The sequence below is a fragment of the Lepidochelys kempii genome, chromosome 5 (assembly GCF_965140285.1).
Source record: "Lepidochelys kempii isolate rLepKem1 chromosome 5, rLepKem1.hap1, whole genome shotgun sequence".
Taxonomy (NCBI): Eukaryota; Metazoa; Chordata; order Testudines; family Cheloniidae; genus Lepidochelys; species Lepidochelys kempii.
This window is the reverse complement of record NC_136384.1, coordinates 34,780,186-34,801,112: the sequence shown is the minus strand read 5'-3', so window position 1 is coordinate 34,801,112 and position 20,927 is coordinate 34,780,186. Positions and strand designations below refer to the sequence as shown.

Below are 20,927 nucleotides of genomic sequence, written 5' to 3'. Positions count from 1 at the left end.
GAGTTTCCCTCAGAAAATGTATGCAGATTTTTTTAAAAGTCCTAATAAAAATAATAATATTGTATTATATAATGGTCCAAAATAGAACCACTCCTCACAGTTTTCAGAGTAGCAGCCATGTTAGTCTGTATTCGCAAAAAGAAAAGGAGTACTTGTGGCACCTTAGAGACTAACCAATTTATTTGAGCATGAGCTTTCGGGAGCTACAACTCACTTCATCGGATGCATTCAGTGGAAAATACAGTGTGGAGATTTATATACATGGAGAACATGAAACAATGTGTGTTACCATACACACTGTGTGTAACGAGAGTGATCACTTAAGGTGAGCTGTTACCAGCTCCTCACAGTATTACTAGAGAGACTGGAGCTACTACTCTCTATTACTGTAGGTTTGTTGGGTGTGGCTGTTAATTATGAATTAAAGATAATATTCTGAAACACCCAAAGCCTGCTTACTTTGTATAGTTCCCAAAGAACTTGTGGAATTGAAGATTGTAGAATTGGTCTATTTTTTTCTCCTAGTAACCGTAGATAGCATTTAACTAACCATTCTATCTTGTAAAGAATAAAGGATGGTTTCTTCTCATCCCTATTTCACATTGGTGTGGCTCGATTTGCTTCAGTGGTATAATTCCAGATTTACATAAATGTGAGAGGATTATTATCTATATTACAACTGTGCCTGCAGGCCGGAGCCCCCTTGTCCTAGACACTATAAAAACATAGGAGACAGTCCTGCCCTGAAGAGTAGATGACTGGTGACTAAAACAAACATACATGGGTGGGGGGTAGGAGTACAGATAATAAAATGATATTGAACATCTTGAAAAATGGTGGTCACGGCATATCAGCTGTCTAACAGTAAATGAGCTGCAAGTATATTGTAGGCATCACACCAGAGAAGAGTTTTTTAAAGGAGGGATTTGAAGGAGGATAATGTTATATAGTATAGCACAGTGCAATTTACAAATTATAACATTTAAAACCAGTTTGCATTTAATCCTGAGTATGAATGGTATTTGAGTGTTGTGTAGACAGATTGAGTACTGTAGAGATTACAGTATTTTAGCATCATCCATAAACCTTTTCACAGAAGAAAAAAAGAGAAAATATAATAATTTATACTAATCAGTTTTAGCAATGTTGTGCTTCACAGTGATGGCCTTTACCCACTGTGGGCATTCATCCACACTACAGTGCACCATGATATTAGGCTTTTACACCAGGCTGAGTCCTGACAATTTGGCAATTTTCTCGAAGAAGGCATCAAGTATTACACAGTAAACTCCCGCAGGGGAGGATAATTACCCACTGGTGGGGTTCTTCAGACGTCAACACCGCAGGTATTAACTGTAATCTAGTAATACACCCAGGGGAAAGGTGTCCACCAAGACTACTTCTTGATTTCTCTTTCCTTGTGTATAATTGCTTTGAAGAACTATCCTTTGACAGAATTGAGACCCAGCAGCACAGCACACTGATTTTTTTTAAATGATTGTTAAGACCAGGCTTCATAGGAACACATGAAGTTGATTGGCAGACCCAAAATGTACCTTTATTTTAAAATATAAATAAATAACACAACTTTTCAATCTAATCCTGAAATAGGTCAGTCATCCAGAACATAGATAAAATGCTATCTACTCAATTGGGCAGCCTGCCTACACCAAACCCATGGTTCTTGTATTCATGACTGTGGTTTTGCTTGTCACGCTTGACCCTTTACTGTGCTTACATACCCTGTTCTTAATATAGAACTATTGCGTTTCTGATAGTTCTGTGCACACTATACAAAGCTGGAGAATCTGATTTATTCCAACCAATCACTTTAAACCAAGATGAATGCCTAAAATAGATGGGGGAAAAGTGGATTATAAAGATTTTTCTTGAACTGACAGCCTGGCTCAGTGCTGACTATTATCATCAGCTGGGAGTTCCAAGGCAGTGCTTACCTAGGGTGAAACTTGCTAAATTCGAGGTTCCAGCCGGGCTGTGCTTGCTCATCTGGGAATCTTGTATTGCTAGCTGTTGAATTTTAACCTGCTTGTAGTAATCTATGTATTTTTAAATACAATAGCCCTGGCTTAATTTATACCTTTTTAGAGATAAGAAGTAAATGTACAAACTTGAATGAAAATTCCCTGAAAACCACTTTGTTGACCTTGTTGCAAGACCTTGTTTAGAGGATAACCTTTCTTGCAAGAAACTTTTGCATTTCAAGCAATAGATTTGGTCATGTTGCCTACTACAGAATAAGGTCCTGATCCTGCAAACACTAGTTCATGTTATAACTTTACACACTGTTTACTCCTCACAGTGCATAAAGCTAAGCACATGAGCAAGCTTGCAAGATTGGGGTGTAACAAAGCTCTTAAAAGAACAGCTAAATCAGTAACAAAGCAGAACAAAAATGTTAAAAGTATCAGATCCCTTTATGGGCATCCATTAGCAACGGAGGGCCCCTATGGAAGTTAGTATTATGCTCTTGGTGGTCTCCAGATGGATATTGAAGTTACATTTTAGTCTTGTTATGGGACTTTTTGCCAAACACAACAAACTGTCAAACTTACTCAAATGTAAAGTGATTCCTTCTACTCCAATTCCCTCACTTCTGAGGCCTCCTCAACATTCCCTCTTTAAACCACAGTGTTTATGATTGGTATCAGGGTGGTGAACAAAGCAGGGTTTTTTTCTTCCCTTAGTGTTTGTGTGTGGGTGATGTTTTGTTTTTAAAGGGATGAGGGCTATTGGATTTTCCTTTTTTTGAACTTCTGTATCATTCTGCAATATTTGCATGAACATAACAGATTTGAAAAGTTTTATTAATACGAGAAACGATAGTCTTTAATTTCACTCTGTAACTTAAAACCATAAGTATTCTAAACAATTAGAAGGGAATTGCCAGGACTTTTAGTCCAGTTGAACAATCAGAAAGAGAAACCCTGTCAGAGAATAGCAAACAGATGAGAGCTCTGATTCAGAAAAGCTCACAAATATGGGCTTAAGATTGTCCCTATTCATGACAGCTCTTGAGTATATGGTAAACATCAAGCACACATTTGAAACCCATTCACTTCATTGTGTCTTAAACAGAAACTTTTAAAGTTAAGCATGTTTTAAGCAGCATTTTTGCAAAAATCAGGGGGATTCAGGTTAGAGAAAATAAAAATCCTTACTCTGCTGGTCCCGTTTATCTATGCATTTAAGTAAGATTTAGTAGTAGTAAGGTGTGCTGTACTGCAATGTAGCCACAAGGTGGCTATATTTTCATATATGTGGAATTTTTCTTTAAAAAAATCTAACAGTTATTATCCTTCTTGTTAATTAATTCTGCTTAACAGGGTATCTCTATAAGCAGAACACTGGATTAGGTCAATGGAGTATTTTTCATTTCTCAGCAAGCAAGGTCATGAACCTTCCTGCCACTGTAGTAGTGGAATGTGTTAGGCAAATGCTGAATTAGTGACATCTCGGAAGTTCTGCATACTTTTTTTATTCTGTTCTTAAGGAAACCTTGATCTCCACCCTGTGTGATGCAAATAAGTCACTTGTAAAGTATTTGCAGTATTTCAAGTGTTTTGCCTCGTTACATTCCATTTCATCTCATGGATCTCCTTTCATTCCTCATGTATCACATTATACAGCAAATGGAGAATCTTAACACAGTGTGCACACAAAAAAGGCATTGTGTGTAAGCGTGCTGTGGAGGCATGGAATAAACAATATCTTTATAGCTAAAAAGCCCTATTATTTCTTAAGTTGGAATGAAGAAAATTCATGCGGAGGTTTAGCATTGGCGTTACACATGGCTACACATTTGCATGCTCTTTTGTAAATATTCTCCCTAGTGTTTTACCATTTATATGCAATGTATTATATTTTTCTATGTACAGGATGATGTGATATAAAGGTATTACTGACAAGAGTTTGGGGTGGTTACAGATCAAACAAGTGGCAATAAAACCTTTACATAGTGGGAATTATTAAAAAGTCAGCATTTATCATCAGTTATCATGTATCTTTAAAGATACATCTTTGTTTTCAAAGATTAGCCCATAAAAAAAAAAAATTACAAAAGCTCATGTTTCCTGAAGAAAAAATGCTTAGTTGTTGGGATCAGGAAGAAATCTCCTATCTTTGTTTTTAGGAGAAGTGAAATAACTTTTGTCAAGGATATTTTTTTCCTCATTAAACTACTAACATAACCTTACCATCAAATAGCTATTGATAATGAATTAAAGAGCAGGAATTGGGCAGAGGTAAGAAAAGCCAATGGAATCAAATGCAATATGATATTATTAATACACTAAAAGTCAGAGAGGTACATTATGGTATCTGTTCTGCACCTTAAGTAGAACTGTTGATTATCAAAGATTTTATATTATAAATCAGGGATTGGCAACCTTTGGCCCGTGGCCCACCAGGGAAAGCCGCTGGCAGGCTGGGCTGGTTTGTTTACTTACAGCGTCTGCAGGTTTGGCTGATTGCAGCTCCCACTGGCTGCGGTTCACTGCTCCAGGCCAATGGGGGCTGTGGGAAGCGTCATGGGCTGAGGGATGTGTTGGACGCCGCTTCCTGCAGCCCCCACTGGCCTGGAGCGGCAAACCACGGTCAGTGGGAGCTGCAATCGGCCAAACCTGCAGATGCAGCAGGTAAACAAACCGTCCCGGCCTGCCAACGGCTTTCCCTGGTGGGCCACGGGCCAAAGGTTGCCGATCCTTGCTATAAATCAACTCTTCATGGGATGAGCTGGTGTGCATGTGTTGAATATCTATGGACTTGATTTTAGTTTATAATAGATATGTCCTATCCCGGGCTCTAGGCACCTTAACCCATAATTAAAAATGCAAACAGATCAAAAGTAAAGCCAACAGTTGCTCTTTTCTTTCAAATCAGAAAATAACCGCCCAAAATTAAATGAAGCCCACACAATGCTCCCCTCCTGGGACATCAGTACTTACAGTGCTCGTCTGCCTGTAAACCTGAGTAAACCCAGGGCCTTATCATTGCCCTGAAGACACAGAAACACGTGTCATGTTTGCACTAGAATTGCTAGAATTAAAGTAGTGGGTTTTATGCTGTGTTCATAAACTCTAGTTTTTTGTCTCAGTTTAGGCCTTGGCTCAAAGTGCTGAGCAACTGTCAGAAGTGTTGCGTGCCTTCATCTCCCATGCAGTCAGTACCTCCAAGAGTTACCAGTCCTTTACAGGATTGAGCCCTTGGTGCATATTGTGAGTAGGTGGGAGTTGAAAGAAAATATTTAGTTTAAAAAAAAGTGTTGCCTTTTTATTAGTAGTTGTATTGTATTTTAATCTGTTGTCTTTCTTATGGCCCAAATTTGTGACATATCTAGTGCCATTTACTGCACTGGAAGTTGAGGGCGCTGAGTGTTTTGCCGACGGGGAAGAACATGGCTCTAACACTCCATGAAATAAACTGCTGCATTTGTCAGAATACAGACACTGTCAGACATTTGCACTTTCCTCTGAAATACTGATTTATGCAGGAGTTGGTTGATGGACAGGTCTGGAGGGATCTTCCTGGGTCATCAAGTCCAGTTCCCTGCTGCCGCAGATAACCACGTTATCTAATCCTGTTCATAAACAAGATTATATAACATATCAAGCTGCATTTTAAAACTGGTTAGGTTGTTTGTTGGTGTCGCTCGATACCTTGAAGTTTTAAATAATTTCAGAATGTTAAACACTACAGTCAATGATAAGAAACCATACTGGATTACAGGGTTACCTGTTTTAGCAACATGAGATACAGTGAATCAATCCAATCTATGTAATTTTTTCTTCTGTTTTTGTTTTTTAAGGTTTGGGTGGGCTCAGTTACGGAAATAACAGTTGATGACCTCTGTGCAGAAGATAAAGACTCCTCAGCATCAGAGCTAGTGTACTCTATTACTCAACCTAGCAATGGCCACTTGGCTCTTAAGTCTTCTCCAAACAAAAGCATCCTTAATTTTACCCAGGCTCATATAATGGAAGGACAGCTGGTGTTTGTACACAATGGTAGGTAGTTCTAAAACTACCATGTGGGAATATTCTGTTATGTAATCCTATGGGGATATTCACAGATGTAATCCCATGGAGATATTCTTGTAACATGATGTAATTTTAGAAGTACTAATTAAGTGATGTATAATCTCACAAGCCAAACAGGGAAGGGTTCAGGTCGTTACCTGAGTAGATAACTTCCAGCAAACACCTAGGTGTTGTAGGAAGAGTATTGATAATTCAGTAGATTTATTGATTGATTTATTTGTATTACCATAGCACCTAGCAGCCTTAGTCATGGATCAGGACCCCATTGTCCTACATGCTGTACGAACACAAAACAAAAACCAGTCCTGTCTCCAAAGAGCTTACAAATTTAAGTATAAGACAAGAGACAACAGCTGGATACAGGCAGACCATCAGGGATACAAGGAAACAGTGACACAGTATTGGTCAGCACGATAGGCATTGGTCTCAGCACAGCAGCAGCCAAGCCGCTCTCAAGCTTTCTGTAGGCCTCACAGCAAGGGAGAGTTTTAAGAAGGGGTTTGAAGGTACATAATGAGCTAGTTTTGAGGATGTTAGGGGAAGCTTCTTCCAAATGTGAAAGGTGGCATGGGTGAAAGCATGAAGATGCCTGTTTGAAAATTTAACAAGTGACCAATGGAGGCTGACATCATGGGCTGATTGGAGGTGGGAGTCGACATATCAATATTGAATGAGAGATGATATGTCAGATGGAGATAGATTGTGAAGGGCCTTGAAAGTGAAGTCAAGTTTGATGGAGATAGAGAAGAGCCAGTGAAGAAATGCAAGGAGAGGGGTGATATGGTCAAAGTAACAGGCTAGGAAAATGATCTAAGTAGCAGCATTCTGAATGGATATGAGCAGGAAAAGATTTCATTTGTTAAGGCCACAGAAAAGGATGTTGCAGTAATTGAGATGTGAGATGGGAGCCTGATGAGAGTTTTAGCTGTGTGGAGGGATAGGAAAGGCTGTATCTTAGTATACGGTATTTTTCCTTCTGTGTCAGTACTGAACTGATGCCTGCATTTTGTGTTAGGGAACACTGTGATGCTGAAGATGCCATCTTTCAAATGAGATGTAAAACTGAGTTTCTGACCATTTGTTGTTAGGGTTCTCAAGGGACTTTTTGTAAGGGAAGTATTCTTAACTCTAGTGTTTCAGCTAGATGTCAGCTTCTATATTTACCTACCTTAATTTCTTCTGCAGTTTCAACTGGATATAGCATTCTTTAGGTGTATAGTATTCCTTAATGCCTCTTCTAAACTCTTGCGTATGGTTGCTGTGTGCTGTTTGTCAGTTGCTGCATTTCACCCAGAGGTGGCTGCATTTCTGTAGTGGGTGAAATGATTTTTCTGTATTGTTCATATTTCAGTGTGTATTATAAGAAAGATTATAAGTGTGTATTATAAAACAAACCTGTGTTAAGTAACTGATTACCTGCAGCATCACCTGATTTACGGTTCTTTTGATTTTGACTGCTTCACTAAAGAAAAAGTATTCAATTAGTTTTAAAGAGTTTACTAAACATCCTTAAGAACAGTAGCTAATAGTATAGGATATAAGAAGACAAAAATGGTATTGGACTGTGATTTGGCTACATAAATTAGAAAACTGGTTGATATTTAGGTTTTCAAAATCAAATTACACAACCACAACACAAAATAATACTTACACATAGTTACTCTATTGTGAAGGAGACTTAGATTTTTGACTGATTCCTTCAGGATAGGGCCTGACTTATGCCAATTGGTTATCAACTCCAGTGTTGCTAAGACAACAGAGGGAAAACAATCCAAAATTGAATCACAAAACTGTTTGGTCAATTATTATACATACCAATTCGCCACGGTCTCCTTCCCAATAGATCTATAGTAGTCAACCCTTTTAACCTATTTCCCAATGAATGATCTGACTAACACTCCTATCTACCTAAAATAAACTCCTAAATGTATGACAGATTATTTCGACTGAGGGCTGTACAAGAAGCTCACTCACCTGGTCTCATCTTATGTCTGTATACACCTAGAATTTGAAAGACAGTATGAAACTATTAGCTATGATAGACACATGTACAGTTCTACAATCTTAGTTACTAACTGTAACTTGCTCAGTTTTAAAGCTACTTTAAAAAAATTTTGATTGGAATCTGTTCCAAAACAAAGAGAAATAATATAACTGACAATCTTTAAAACACATACACAAGCACGTACACTTACTTATTAATTAGGTACTCAGTTTCAGGAAGTGGTCAATTGACTGATTTGAATCATTATCCAAGAGAAATTCTATATGGTACTTCTCACCAAATCTGTGCTCAGCTGTCAGCTTTCAGTTCAGTTATTGTTCACAGCAGGAGTTGACACTGCAAACGCTGATGGAGCAAAGGATGCACATGACTGTAGTCTTTTCCTAATACGCTACCAGGCAATCCAACTTGCTCAAAATTAATAAAAGACAGTTAAAAATGCCTATCTGAGGTAGGTTCTTGTTGTCACCAGGAAGACTCCCAGGTGGCTGGTCCAGGACCTCAGTCTTCTCCTTTCCAGGTGTCTTTGGCTTTTGGGAAGCAATGCATTGAAGGAGACAGGCCATTTTATTCTATATCTGCTGTGTGGTCCAATTTGATTTTTCTTCTTGTAAATGGTGGCATTGACCAATCAGATTATGACAGATCTCTTTCCAAAGATTTGAATTGTCCAGTCAGAATGAGAATCATCTCCTCAGTCAGGGACAAGACATTGGCTTTTGAGCTCTTGTCACTGGGACTGGAATTTTGCAGTCTCTTTGTTTAACACACCTTATTGCACCAGCTTGTGTAAGAAAAGTTAGGCCATAACCGGTGCAATCATCTTGGGACATTCCTTGAACACTGACTGGTTTGTTCCAGTCAGCAACTTACCTCAGCATGTTGCTTTCCATGGGCCCCTTTTTGGTGCATCCCTTGGTCAGCATTGCAGTTATGCTTGGTCAAGTTGCAATTTCTCCATCAACGCTTGTCTAGCTGGTGAAATGTCCAGTTTAAAATTCATGTAGTTTGTACAAAGTCTCTCCATATTTGTTTATACTCTTTAAATGTAATATTCCATTATACAATGCAAAGTCAATTCAAGAACTGTTGTTCTCCAGCCAATCAGAATAGCTTTATAAATCTTCCGTTTCGGTTCTTCTTTTAACAACAGTGGTAGTCTGTATGGCTAATCTGAATTTGTGCATTATTACTCAAACCGTTACATTTCTGATTATTCTACTCTGTGGTGAAGTATCTTTATAAACACAGTATTTGGTTTCAGTTCCTTTTTTTTACTGCCTCTTTCAGCACAGTTGTATTTCACTAACTGGATAGCATAAGCATGTTTGATTGCAAACATTAGCCTTACTTCTTCTCTTTATCACTTAAACTAAAAGAAACCAACATGAATGCAACCGCTTCCTTTTCTAACAGAATTGCCAATTAAATAAATTCTGTCACTAAAGTTTATAATATTTTGCTCAAAGCTGTATTACTTATAGTTGGCTTCTCTTTTGTACACATTTTATTTATAATAATAGATTCGAGGAAGTTTCCCATTTTGCTTGTGTATCTGGCACATCACATCATATCCATGTTTGTGTCAAACTGTCCTGCAAAGCTCAAGTGTGAGTAGCAACTTCAGGGAAGACTGTTAAGAACCAGGGCTCAAACCCCAAATTGGTTATGAGTTCTATACTTAGATTTCAGCAACAAATTATCAAGTGTAAACTCATCAAATACTATAATAGCCTTGCCATTGAGTCATAGATAGTGCTCTTGGATGCTCAGATCTATCTTGCCACCCAGGTAAGCTTACTTTTGTGATAGATGATCTCTTAACCTGAATATTGCTGTGATTTTTAGTGTATTTCCAGTCCCAAAGGACCAGTCACTTAGCCCAGGTCAAATGCAGCTTCACAAACCAAAACCAACACTTGTAGCCAATCCTGTAATAAACTATCTAAAGATTTATTAACTAGGAAAAGGAAATAAGAGGATTATTTAGAAGGTTAAAGCAGGTAAACATATATATATATATATATATATATATATATATACACACACACACACACAAATGAGTTCCAATCCTAAGTTTCAAAAAGTAATAGAAGCTTCTATAATAACTCAGGCCAAGCACTGTAGATCTTTTGCTTATGCTTAGTAATCCTTGTGCCTCAGAGTCCAAGCTGCATAAAAGATACAGTTCCTCTTTTTAAGGGCTTTTTATTCCTTCCCCTTCTGCTTCACGTTGCCAGTTCAACTGTTGGGAAGAATTCACTTGCATGTCTCTTTTTCATTGGGTGGGGGTGGTAGCAATCAACAAAATCTTTTGTCCCCTGATGTCCACAATAGTTCATCTGATGTTGATGGGCCTTCTTTGTTGGGCAGTAGACAACACATCCTGTTGGAAATTAGTCATTTCACACTCATTAATGCTTCTCTCCCGTCTGGTGATCTACAGTTACAGAGCAAACACTTAAATATTACCTTATAACATGGGATACAGATATTATACGTGAGATTAGTACATGCAGCAACGGACATAAAGTCTAAACACATTCTTATAAATCTCATACCTGTTTTAACAGTACCAACACACAGGTGAGCCAGACTGGTTCCAGCTATGCATTTGTTGGCAGTTGAGACCCTGGGGCCTTGGCATGAGCTGGCAACTAGTCTGTCTGCATCACAGTTTGATGTTAATGTAATATGATTTTTAATTCATTCATAGACAGGGAAAAAGGTGAAGTCTCTTTAGCTATACTGCAGAACACTTCTGTGAAAGGCTGCAACAGCTCCGAGTTTCCTCAAACTATTGAAGAAATGTAGCCGTTAGGCCTTTTTTATTCTCTCAACACTCTCTTCTCACTTTACTAGCAGTCCTTCATGCCTGGGCAATTCTTAAATAGAAAAAACTCATAGTTTTGGGGCCTTAGTTACCACAGTATGTTAATTGTGTGGGTTCTTCTCTGATGAAAGGCACTATACGTAGTTCCTAATTTGTGTGCTGCTTAACCACAAACCCCATCTTAAAAGCAGATTTCCAGGAATGCAGCTTGGAGAAGAACAGATCAATGATATTCTACCCCATGCTTTCCATGGGTGATATCAGACTTCCCATGCGGCAGTGGAGGACAACCACTTCACCACACAGCTTGTTCCTGATACTGGATAAAGCCAGAGACGGGGTGATTTTCTCTGCTTGCTCATTCCTGCTACTGCAAAGAGAATGCATGTGCAATGAGAAAGGAGCAGGGGTCGGTCACAGATCCCCAGGTGGCAGTGGTGAGAAAGCTACAGGAATGAACGTGTCCCATAGCCAATTCACCCATAAAAGTAGGGTGGGCTTTAATAAAGCTATTACCACCTCTCTTCTCATGCTCTTCCATTCCCTTATTACCTCAGCAGCAGAAAGGAGGGGGTACTAGGAAGAATACAGAATAAAGAACTATGTCTTAGAGATTATCCGGGATGAAGCAAAAATGAGTTAGTAATTTTAACGATAGCGACTCTGGGAAGATTTTGACCTTTTGTTAAATCCTTGCAATTGAGGTAGAAGGGTGATGTCCTAGGTTTGAGGCACTGAATCCTTCATCACTTGGGTCTGAGAAATGACAAATGCACATCTGTAGCCATAGGAAATTAACATAGATAAAGATATTTTCACTCATTTAGGCTGTGAAACTCAGTCTGTAACAGTTTATTTTCCAGTGATCAGAAGTGTGGAACCTAGTCTGTGTCTGAACTGTAATGCTGCACAACTCTCCTCTTGAGTCTTCCTCTTAGCCTAGAATCACACCAATTACCTCAAAGAGAAAAAGGAGACCTATCTGGCAAATATTTCACCTTTCCTGCTTTCTCCCACTTTGGTTCTCCTTCTACCTGCATTCTTCTCTCCTTCACCCTGGCCTATGACTTGGAGGTGTTTCTTCTATTCTCAAACTCTAACATCACAGTCTGGAGCCTGTCCACACTTGACCTCCCTTCAATATCTCTCTCACCACTTTCATCTTCCTCATCTGGTTTCCTTCCCTCTGCCTTGAGATATGCTATTCTTGTCCCAGTCTTCAGAGCCCCTTTTTTGGCCATGCTTGCCTTGCCAGGTGTCGCTCAACTTCTCATCTCCAGTCATCTACCTCTGCTTCTTTGACTTCCTCTCCACTAACCAGCCCCTGCAATCTGTCTTCTGCTCCCTCCATTCCCTGGAACCTCTCTTACCAAAGGTGTCCAACGACCTTATCCTGGCCAACGATCCCCTTCTTACTCTCTTCCATCCATTATGCCATTTTTTTAAACTGTTGATCATTCCATCCTCCTGGAAGTTCTTGCATCCCTAGGCACCAGTGACTTTGTTTTTCTGGCTCTTGGTTAGTCTCTCTGACCACTCTTTCAGTGGTTTATCCTCCCTCTGGCTCTCTTGATGTCCTCCAGGGCCCTGCCCTCGGCGCTCTGTGCTTTTTCACTTTGGTATCACACAACTTTGACTAATAACTCTTATGTTGTGAGTCATAAGTGGTCGTCTTCATCCTCACCTTTTCCCTCTCCCTTCAGTGTTGCATTATTATCTGTCTCTTCCACATCTCATCCTGGTTGTCCTGTCACCAGCTCAAACTCAGTATTGTAAAAACTGAAATTCTCCTTCTTTCCATATCCATCCTAGCCCCCTCTTCTCTGTCATGATCAGCATTCCACCATTCAGCCTACCCAGGCTTGCAATCTGTGTCATTTCTTTCCTCCTTTCCCTCCACAGAATCTGCCACTAAATCGACACATTTTTCCTCTGTAGTATCACTGAAATCAGGTTGTTCCTTTCTAGTCTCCCAGCCCTACCCTTTCCCAGGGCCTCATCATCTCTTACTGCAACAATTACAACCTTCTTCTCTCTGGCCTCCTTTCTTTTCACTTCACCTTTTCTTCATTCTGATCAAACTAGTCAATGGCCCCTTTAAAATCAGTTATGATAGAAATAACACAATACTATAATAATGTTAGTCAGTGAATAGGAGCTGGCTATCCAGTCAGCTCTTTATGGCCTACTTCCGCTTCCATAGTAAACTTCTGTTTACTTCTATCAGGCACTTGATACACATTAATCAGAAAGCAAGTGAACCTAAATAAGCCTTTTTCTCCTCACCTGAGGCACATCCTGTCAGCCCTTTAAATCAGCAACTGGCTGTGCATTTTTATCAAGAAAAAACATTGGAAAAGTTAAAGCTTTAAAAACAAAAATGATGCAGCTTGAGCTTCTAGAGCTTATATTCTGTTTAGCTGGTTTTGAGGGTACTCCTTGGGGAAGTCATTAACTGTGGTCTCAGAACCAACATTAATTCTTCTGATATGTTAATTTATAACTTGTCAAAAAGTGCTGATCGTTACATGAAAGTGTGCAATGATCTCTTCTGCTTACAGGAAATACATTCATATAGCAATATAAAGGAGCTAAATTAAGTACAACAGGCAGATACTTGTAAATGTTAACAGCTATTGACAACAGTTAACATTTTAAATTTTTCATTGATCCTTTTCTTAAAAAATAATTTTAGCATCCCCTACTCATCACTTGTTCAGCAGTTTACTGGCAGTGCTGTGAGCTTTGGACTAGTAGTGCATGGCAGTATAATTTTACAATATTCCAGCCCACGAGCAGTCATTGGGACATGTTTTGCTTGACAGTCAAGCCAGAGTAAATCCAGGCTCGGAGATTCTAAGAAGAAATGTATTTCTTTCTAGCACACACTGGCTGTGTAATAGTTTAGCCTGCGACTGCGTGTCCTCTTCAGTGAAGCTATCTTGAAGTGAAATATTTTTAATTGCTGCAGAATATTTTTAATTGCTACAGCTTAAACTCAGAGACTATTTATCTCTACAAACGTATTCCAAAGTAATGCCATTGTAGTTGTTTTCCTGCAAAAACTGCATCTGGGCCAGATTGCTACTTTAATGATGGTGCCACTGCTAAAACAAAAAGAAGGGAAGAATAAAGAGGTTAAGCTCCAGATAGTCCTTTAATGTAAATTGGCGTAGCTCCATTGAAGTCAAATGGACTTTGACAATTTACCCCAGTGGAGGATTTGGCCTTAAAAATGCAAATTGAACTCAGTAGTTTTTATTGTTTCTAATTGCCTCTGCATTATGCTTTAATTTAACTCTTGGATGTTCAGGTGCAAAAGTACAAATTGGAAGTGACCTCAGTGGTATTACTTTTGTTTTACTGTGGTGTAAGTGAAAACAGAATTTGTCCCAATGTGTATTTCCACCATATTCTGAATAAATAACAAAGGATTTTAAAAATAATATTTGAATTTACAAGAAAGTGATTATTTTTGTTTTTTTTAGGAGCAATGTCTGGAGGCTTCAACTTTCAGGTTACAGATGGTTTGAACTTTGCACCTCGGCAAATTTTTAGTATCACAGCTCGCACACTAGTTATCAGCCTAGAAATTAACAAAGGACTGGGAGTGTTTCCAGGTATGACTTTGGCTATTAAATTATTTTGATTCAATTTATTTGAAATAATTGCATAGGAAATAATGTGTATAATTATATGATAGATATCTGCCTGGCTATAAAACAGCTGTAGATAGATACACATCTAAATTTGTTGTATGCAGTGTTGTAGTCATGTTGGTCCTAGGATATTAGAAAGAAATGGTGGGTAAAGTAATATCTTTTATTGGACCAACTTCTGTTGGTGAGAGAGACAAGCTTTTGAGCTTACACTGAGACCTGAAAAAGAGCTCTGTGTAGCACAAAAGCTTGTTGCTCTCACCCAGTTTGTTTCTCACATATCCAAATTCGTAATTTTTAAAACCACAGTTGAATTCATTTGTCAAGTGTTTAACTTATTGATATGGGTATTGATATATATGCACATTAGTATGACCTGTAGTGTTATTACTTCTAAACACAGGAGATTATTAAACTAAATTAATTCCAAAATTCTTCTTTAGGTTCATAGAAGCTAGTGGCATAAAGTACGTGTTGGAATATTGAGCCTGTCTCAATTGGTCATAAGTTATAGGAACAGAGTAAAGTTTAATGCCCTGAGGATTCTGAATCGCAACATTGATACTAACCAGTGGGCTGATTCTCTTAATTGCTCCTTGAGAATGTTATGAAAAGCAGCAGAGACCTACAGTTGTCTTTTTGTTGACTGGGGAAGACAGAATTGCTTTGGTTCACATATGAAAGTTTATGATTGCAACCATAAGAGCCAACATCTTAACTTTTTAAATGAAAGCCTAAGTCCTGAGGGAGCTGATGGATTAGGAGCCACACTCAGAGATGTTTTGTACTCATCATTGGCAAGTAGACAAGTTTCAAGCTCTGCTATAGCACAATTTTGCCCAGAAGTGATTCCTGGATGAGACAGTAGCATAACACGAGACACTAACTTCTGGAAAGGTCCCAGGTTTAACTCTTGTAACTCGCTCACATCTTGTTATTGGGGCCTAAGAAATAAAGATTTGTCTCTTACCAGCACTTCTGCGTGTTATACCTTTCATACGGATAGTATGTTGCCTGAACTACCTTTGTCTTTCAGAGAATGTTGTCCATCAACACAGGGAGGGATTCAGTGTTGGGGAAAAAGAAAAGGAGTACTTGTGGCACCTTAGAGACTAACAGATTTATCTGAGCATAAGCTTTCATGAGCTACAGCTCACTTCCGATGAAGTGAGCTGTAGCTCACGAAAGCTTATGCTCAGATAAATTTGTTAGTCTCTAAGGTGCCACAAGTACTCCCTTTCTTTTTGCGGATACAGACTAACATGGCTGCTACTCTGAAACCTGTCATTAAAAGTGTTGGGGAAGTTTGCACTGCAGCTCTTCATCTATATATGTTGTGTTAAGCTAGCATGAGAGAAATATTTAAGTTTGTTTACCTTTTCAAACAGAATTCTCATAAGTAAAGCCTCATAATACAAACCACTTAAAGGAAACAAAAAATCAGGTTATTGCAGCATGGTCTTGTAATTCAGTCAGTATAAATGTGATTAAAATAAATCTACTTACAAGCCTTATTAATCTGTACCATGCCTGTCTGGTGTTTTTTGGTTTGTAAGGTTGCCTCAGGCACAGGGTTTACAGGAATTTCTACTGTAAGCCAAATACAATTATAAGAAAAATATTCCTGACACATTTTTGTAGGAAGAGCCTCTAGACTTTCTGACAGCTTTCCAGCAAGGAAAATATATTTCCTTCACCACTGCTCAGCTTGGTCTACAGTCTTTGCTGAGCTGTTATTTTACTTTGACTTAGTAAATATATATATGGAGAGAGAGAAATTGTGCTAAGTTTTTTCACACTTTGGTTAACCTTAACTCTTCAGGGTTTTTCCATTCTCCCTCTCTCTCTTTTTTGCCACTTGCGCTATAAAAATGAAAAAGCTTGCTCCTAAACATTGAGATTGTCTGTGTAGCGATGTACATTAAACTTGTTTCATTCAGCTTTTCTGAACTGCGGCACTTTGACTATCCTGAAGGGGTTGCGCCTATGGTAATGGCACTGTTTTTTCTTCTTTTTCACTAGCCTCCCACCCACAAATATATAATAGTCACTGTCTGGTTACATTGTATGGGGTTGAAGGAAGCCTCAGTGTTGAAGCAACCTCAGGAATTTTGCTTTATGGGCAGGTGAAGCCTGGACACATTGTAGAGCATATGTCTGGTCTTCGAAGTTGGGCATAATCTACTCTGCCCATGCTTTATGACTAAGGCTATGTTTATGTCACGGAGGTCATGGAATCCATGACTTCCAGAGATCTCTGTGACATTCTCCTTTATCCCAGGGGCTGCAGGAATCTGGAGCTGACAGCCAGTGGGGCCCTGGCAGGGTTCCAGCAACAGGTGACAGAGTCCTGAGGGACCCCTCCTCAGGGTTCCAGCAACAGGCGACAGCCTTGTGCCGGGGGAGTAGAATGCCTTGGGCAAGCAGCTGGGGTGTCCCATTTTTTCTTTGGGAAATATGGTCACCCTGCAGCTCCCAGCTGCCGTGGGTGGACGGGAAACCCCACAGCTCCCAGCCACCACTGTGGTGGGGGAAACCATGGAGCCGCAGCAGCAAAAGTCACAGACAGGTCACAGCTTCCCTGAATTTTTGTTTATTGTTGTCAGGGGAGCGCTGGCCCTCAGGCAGGGGAGCGCTGGCCAACAGTCTAGCATCCTGGCTCTGGCAGGCAACAGACAAACACAGGCTTCGTGGCTTATGGTGGGGAGGCTGCCACCCCAGAGGTGGGGTTGCAGGGCTAGGGAGATGCAGACCCACCCAGCTCCACTGCATCCCAGCCAAGGGCCCTTAAGGTGGCAAGGTGTCCTGCCACTGAGTCAGCGTGGATGCTCCTTCAACACGCTGACCAGCTGTTAAGCTGCAACACCACCAAACTAAAGTCTGGTTTCCCTGGGCTACTTCCTACCAGAGTTCCAGATCAGGCTCCGTAGTCTCAGGCTCCTCTGTTTCATCAGGTACTCAGCCGCCGGCAGTCCCACCAGCTCCTCCCCGGACTTGGTCCTCTCCAGGTCCAGGTTGCTGCCTGCCTTCACAGATGGGTCAGCAGGCAGCAGCAAGAAGGACACGTCTGTCTCCTTCCCTGGCTCTGTTCCAGCTGAGCTAGGGGCTCCATCTTTTGTACTTCCTGCCCCGCCCCTCAACTTCTGGTGGGAGGGCCAAGCCCAGCCTGACTCCGCTCACCTGGGCAGAGAGAGTGGTTCCTCCCCCTCTGGCTTGGAGGGAGGCCACACCACGTCACTACAGTATAAATAAAAGCTACTGTATGTGAACTTGCCTCATGACAAAGATCTGCATTTGTTGGGGGACATCCTTATTCTTTGAGTATTGAGAGATGACAATTAGGAAGCTAGTCAAACAACTAATTTTATAAAGTACTATATAAATAATAATATACTTAGATTATGGGCTGTGCAGTATATATGAAAGTTTTCCTGTGGCAAAATATTTACATTGTTGTAAACTTGTATTATTTTTAATTATTATTTAGGGTCTAGAAAACTTATTTCAGCTCATGATCTGAAAGCTGTAACCAACGATGTGGCCAACATAGGAAACAGAACTATCACATTTACTATTGTCAGAGCCCCAAAACTTGGAAGACTGATCAGAATAGACTCTGACAAGACCACACAGGATATTTCCACTTTTACCCAATCCATGGTAAGCATTCACATTACAAAAGGTCCAGTGGCAGACTGTTATTGTAAAGAGCATCCTAGTTATTCAATCTCTGCCCAGTCCTTTTACACTGGTTTTTGTGCCAGTTATGTGTCCCATCACAATCATTGCCCAATTTAGCTGTGTCATTCAATATCTGGCAATTTGCAGTGACCACTAGATGAGAAGCGCCTGCTCTCCCTATTGGAAATTGGTGAAGTCTGAATAATTTGCACTCTCTTGTTTTGGTTATAATGGTATTTATTTAACTAAGGTGGACTTTTCCAATGTCCAGTGCTAGTTGGCTGATCCCGTTTCCCTTCCTGATTTCTCACTCCCCACTAGTGCACAGGTTCGAAGTCGTTGGTCCTGGGTGAAGAAGTCATCCAAGAAGTCCCTTGAGGTGTTTAACAGCAAATTTCATGATCGCTTAGGCTGGACCCAGTCCCCTTGAAGTCAGTAGGAGTCTTTCTTTTGACTTCAGTGAACATTAGATTAGGCTCTTAAAGAGCATCCCTCCAAAGGAAATGCTTGGATAGAAGACTGTTAACCATGATGCAGGACCTTGAATTTGAAGGGTTAAAAAGGGGGAACTTCATTTACCTTCCATGAAGAACCTTATAGGTGTGGCTGCTACTAAAAGAGAATTGCTGAGCCTTTGTGTAAAGCATCTGGATATAATTGTGTGTTCCACAAAACAAATTAGTCTCAGAGAACATGCCTCACAGTGAGACTTAAGGAGCTCAATCTATGTAGCTTATAGAACAGAAAGTTAAGAAGTAACTTGGTCATGATCTAGAAGTACTTACGTAGAAAAGAGATATCTGATAGTTGACAGCTACTTAATCTGCAAACAAGATCATAACAAGGTCCTGTGGCTGGAAGTTGAAGCTTGACCAATATAAAACTGGAAATAAGTGTTATACCAATAAAATAAAAACCAGCAGGGTCTTATTAAAGGGGAAAAGGCAAAATGCCACATTTATTGTGAATACAGAAAGAATCATAGTAAGCAGTTAGTTATAGCTATAACATTCCATTCAATTTCATATTTATTCACACATTCATTCACACACACACACACACACACACACACAGGTTCTGCAAGGTTGTTATCATAATTACCAGCCTTAGAGTTGCTCATTACAAGCCATTGGCCAGGTGGCCTGGACATGAGGAGGGAGCAGAGCCTTGTCAGATGCACATCTGATGCTCCTGGAAGTTGGTTTGCAGAATCAGACCTCAAAGTTCTCACTTTCTAAAGTCCATTTTTATAGGAATTTCTTCCTATGCCAATCTATGGGAATTGCTTCATCATGCTGTCGCTGAATCAGTCAGCAGATGGCACATTCCTGACGGCTCCGTGCTGCCAGATGTTATCTTGTTCTTTGTTTCTCCCATCCTTGAGGCTGTTGGGTGGATTCCAGTCTGCCCTCCAGGGGTCCACTGGTTATTTCCACTTGACGCCTTCTTCAGCCGATGGACACTGGATTCTTAGGCTGGCACCTCCCTGATCATTCAGTTATTATCCACACCAAGCATCCATCCACATACATCCTTTATCTCTATTTTAATCACAATTGTTAACAAAGCGAGATGAATACAACAAAAGGGTGGGGAGTCTCTGGGTGCTGTTTCTGTTGTTACAGAGTATTGCTTTGAGTCTCTCTCTGTGTGAGTAGTTGTTGTTACAAAGAATTGCTTTGAGAACAGACTCTGTCTTAGAATGTACTAACACAATTAGCAGCTTGCAAGTTTCACACAGAGAGGGAGAGAAACAGTACCAAAAACCAAGAGACCTCTTAATTAGTAATACCCTGGAATTTAAACTATGGGGAATCAAACTCATTTGTGATTTTAATACAGAACTTCTTTAATATGATCCAACATAAGGAGCAAATTTTTAACAGTACTTACCAACAACTTACCAAGGAATGTGGTGAATTCTCCATCACTTGAAATCTTTAGATCAAGACTGGATGTTTCTCTAAAACATATGCTGTAGTTCAACCACAGTTATTGGGCTTGAGGCAGGAATTATTCTGTGAAATTCTGTGGTTTGTGTTACGCAGGAAGTCAGCTCAGGTGGCCGTAATGGTCCCTTCTGGTATTAAAATCTATGCATTTATGAACATTAGGTTTACACAGTTATGTGCTCACGTCAGGAAATGCCATAGCTTAGGTTGTATATGTAACTTTTACTCTGTTCTCTTTTAGATATAATACAGCCTTTAAGTGTTATTTATCAAATAATACTTCAAAATGTCATGCAGCTTCTTCCTATAACCGTAGATCTTACAAATTCTTATGCCTTTTTACAAATTAAAAAAGTACTCAGCCAAATGTTGTGTGTCTGTCTCCATTTTAGGCCTTGTCTGTCTTTGGGAGTTTTGGGACCCATAGTCTCCAACAAGTGCAGCTCCATTAGTGGTAGCTGTATTGTAGATAAGGCTCAGGTGTTTTAACCATTCTCCTCTAACTTTATGAAGGAAATGGGGAAAGAGAAGGAAAATTTTAATGTTGGGAAAAATTCTCACCTGGCTTAGCTCAGTGTGTTTTAGCCATACAGGAGCAAGCTAAACAGAAATGAAAGGTAGCAAATATGGTTGATGATGTATATTTGGAGCATAGAATTGTGCAACTACTGAGTAGGAATTTGAGATAAAAAATAGTGAAGTCCATGAAGAATAAGAAATTCAGGTTCTGTTTGTTAATAA

General features: G+C 39.7%; 1 protein-coding gene across 1 annotated transcript in view; it reads left to right on the top strand.

The window, feature by feature from the left end:
• LOC140911275 (chondroitin sulfate proteoglycan 4) overlaps positions 1-20,927 on the top strand; it is a 63,177-nt gene that overhangs the window by 36,142 nt on the left and 6,108 nt on the right. Inside the window, exons 6-8 of the mRNA XM_073343933.2 lie at positions 5,825-6,023; positions 14,383-14,514; positions 18,041-18,213. Of these exons, the coding sequence (XP_073200034.2) occupies positions 5,825-6,023; positions 14,383-14,514; positions 18,041-18,213 (504 nt within the window). The remainder of the gene's footprint in view (positions 1-5,824; positions 6,024-14,382; positions 14,515-18,040; positions 18,214-20,927) is intronic.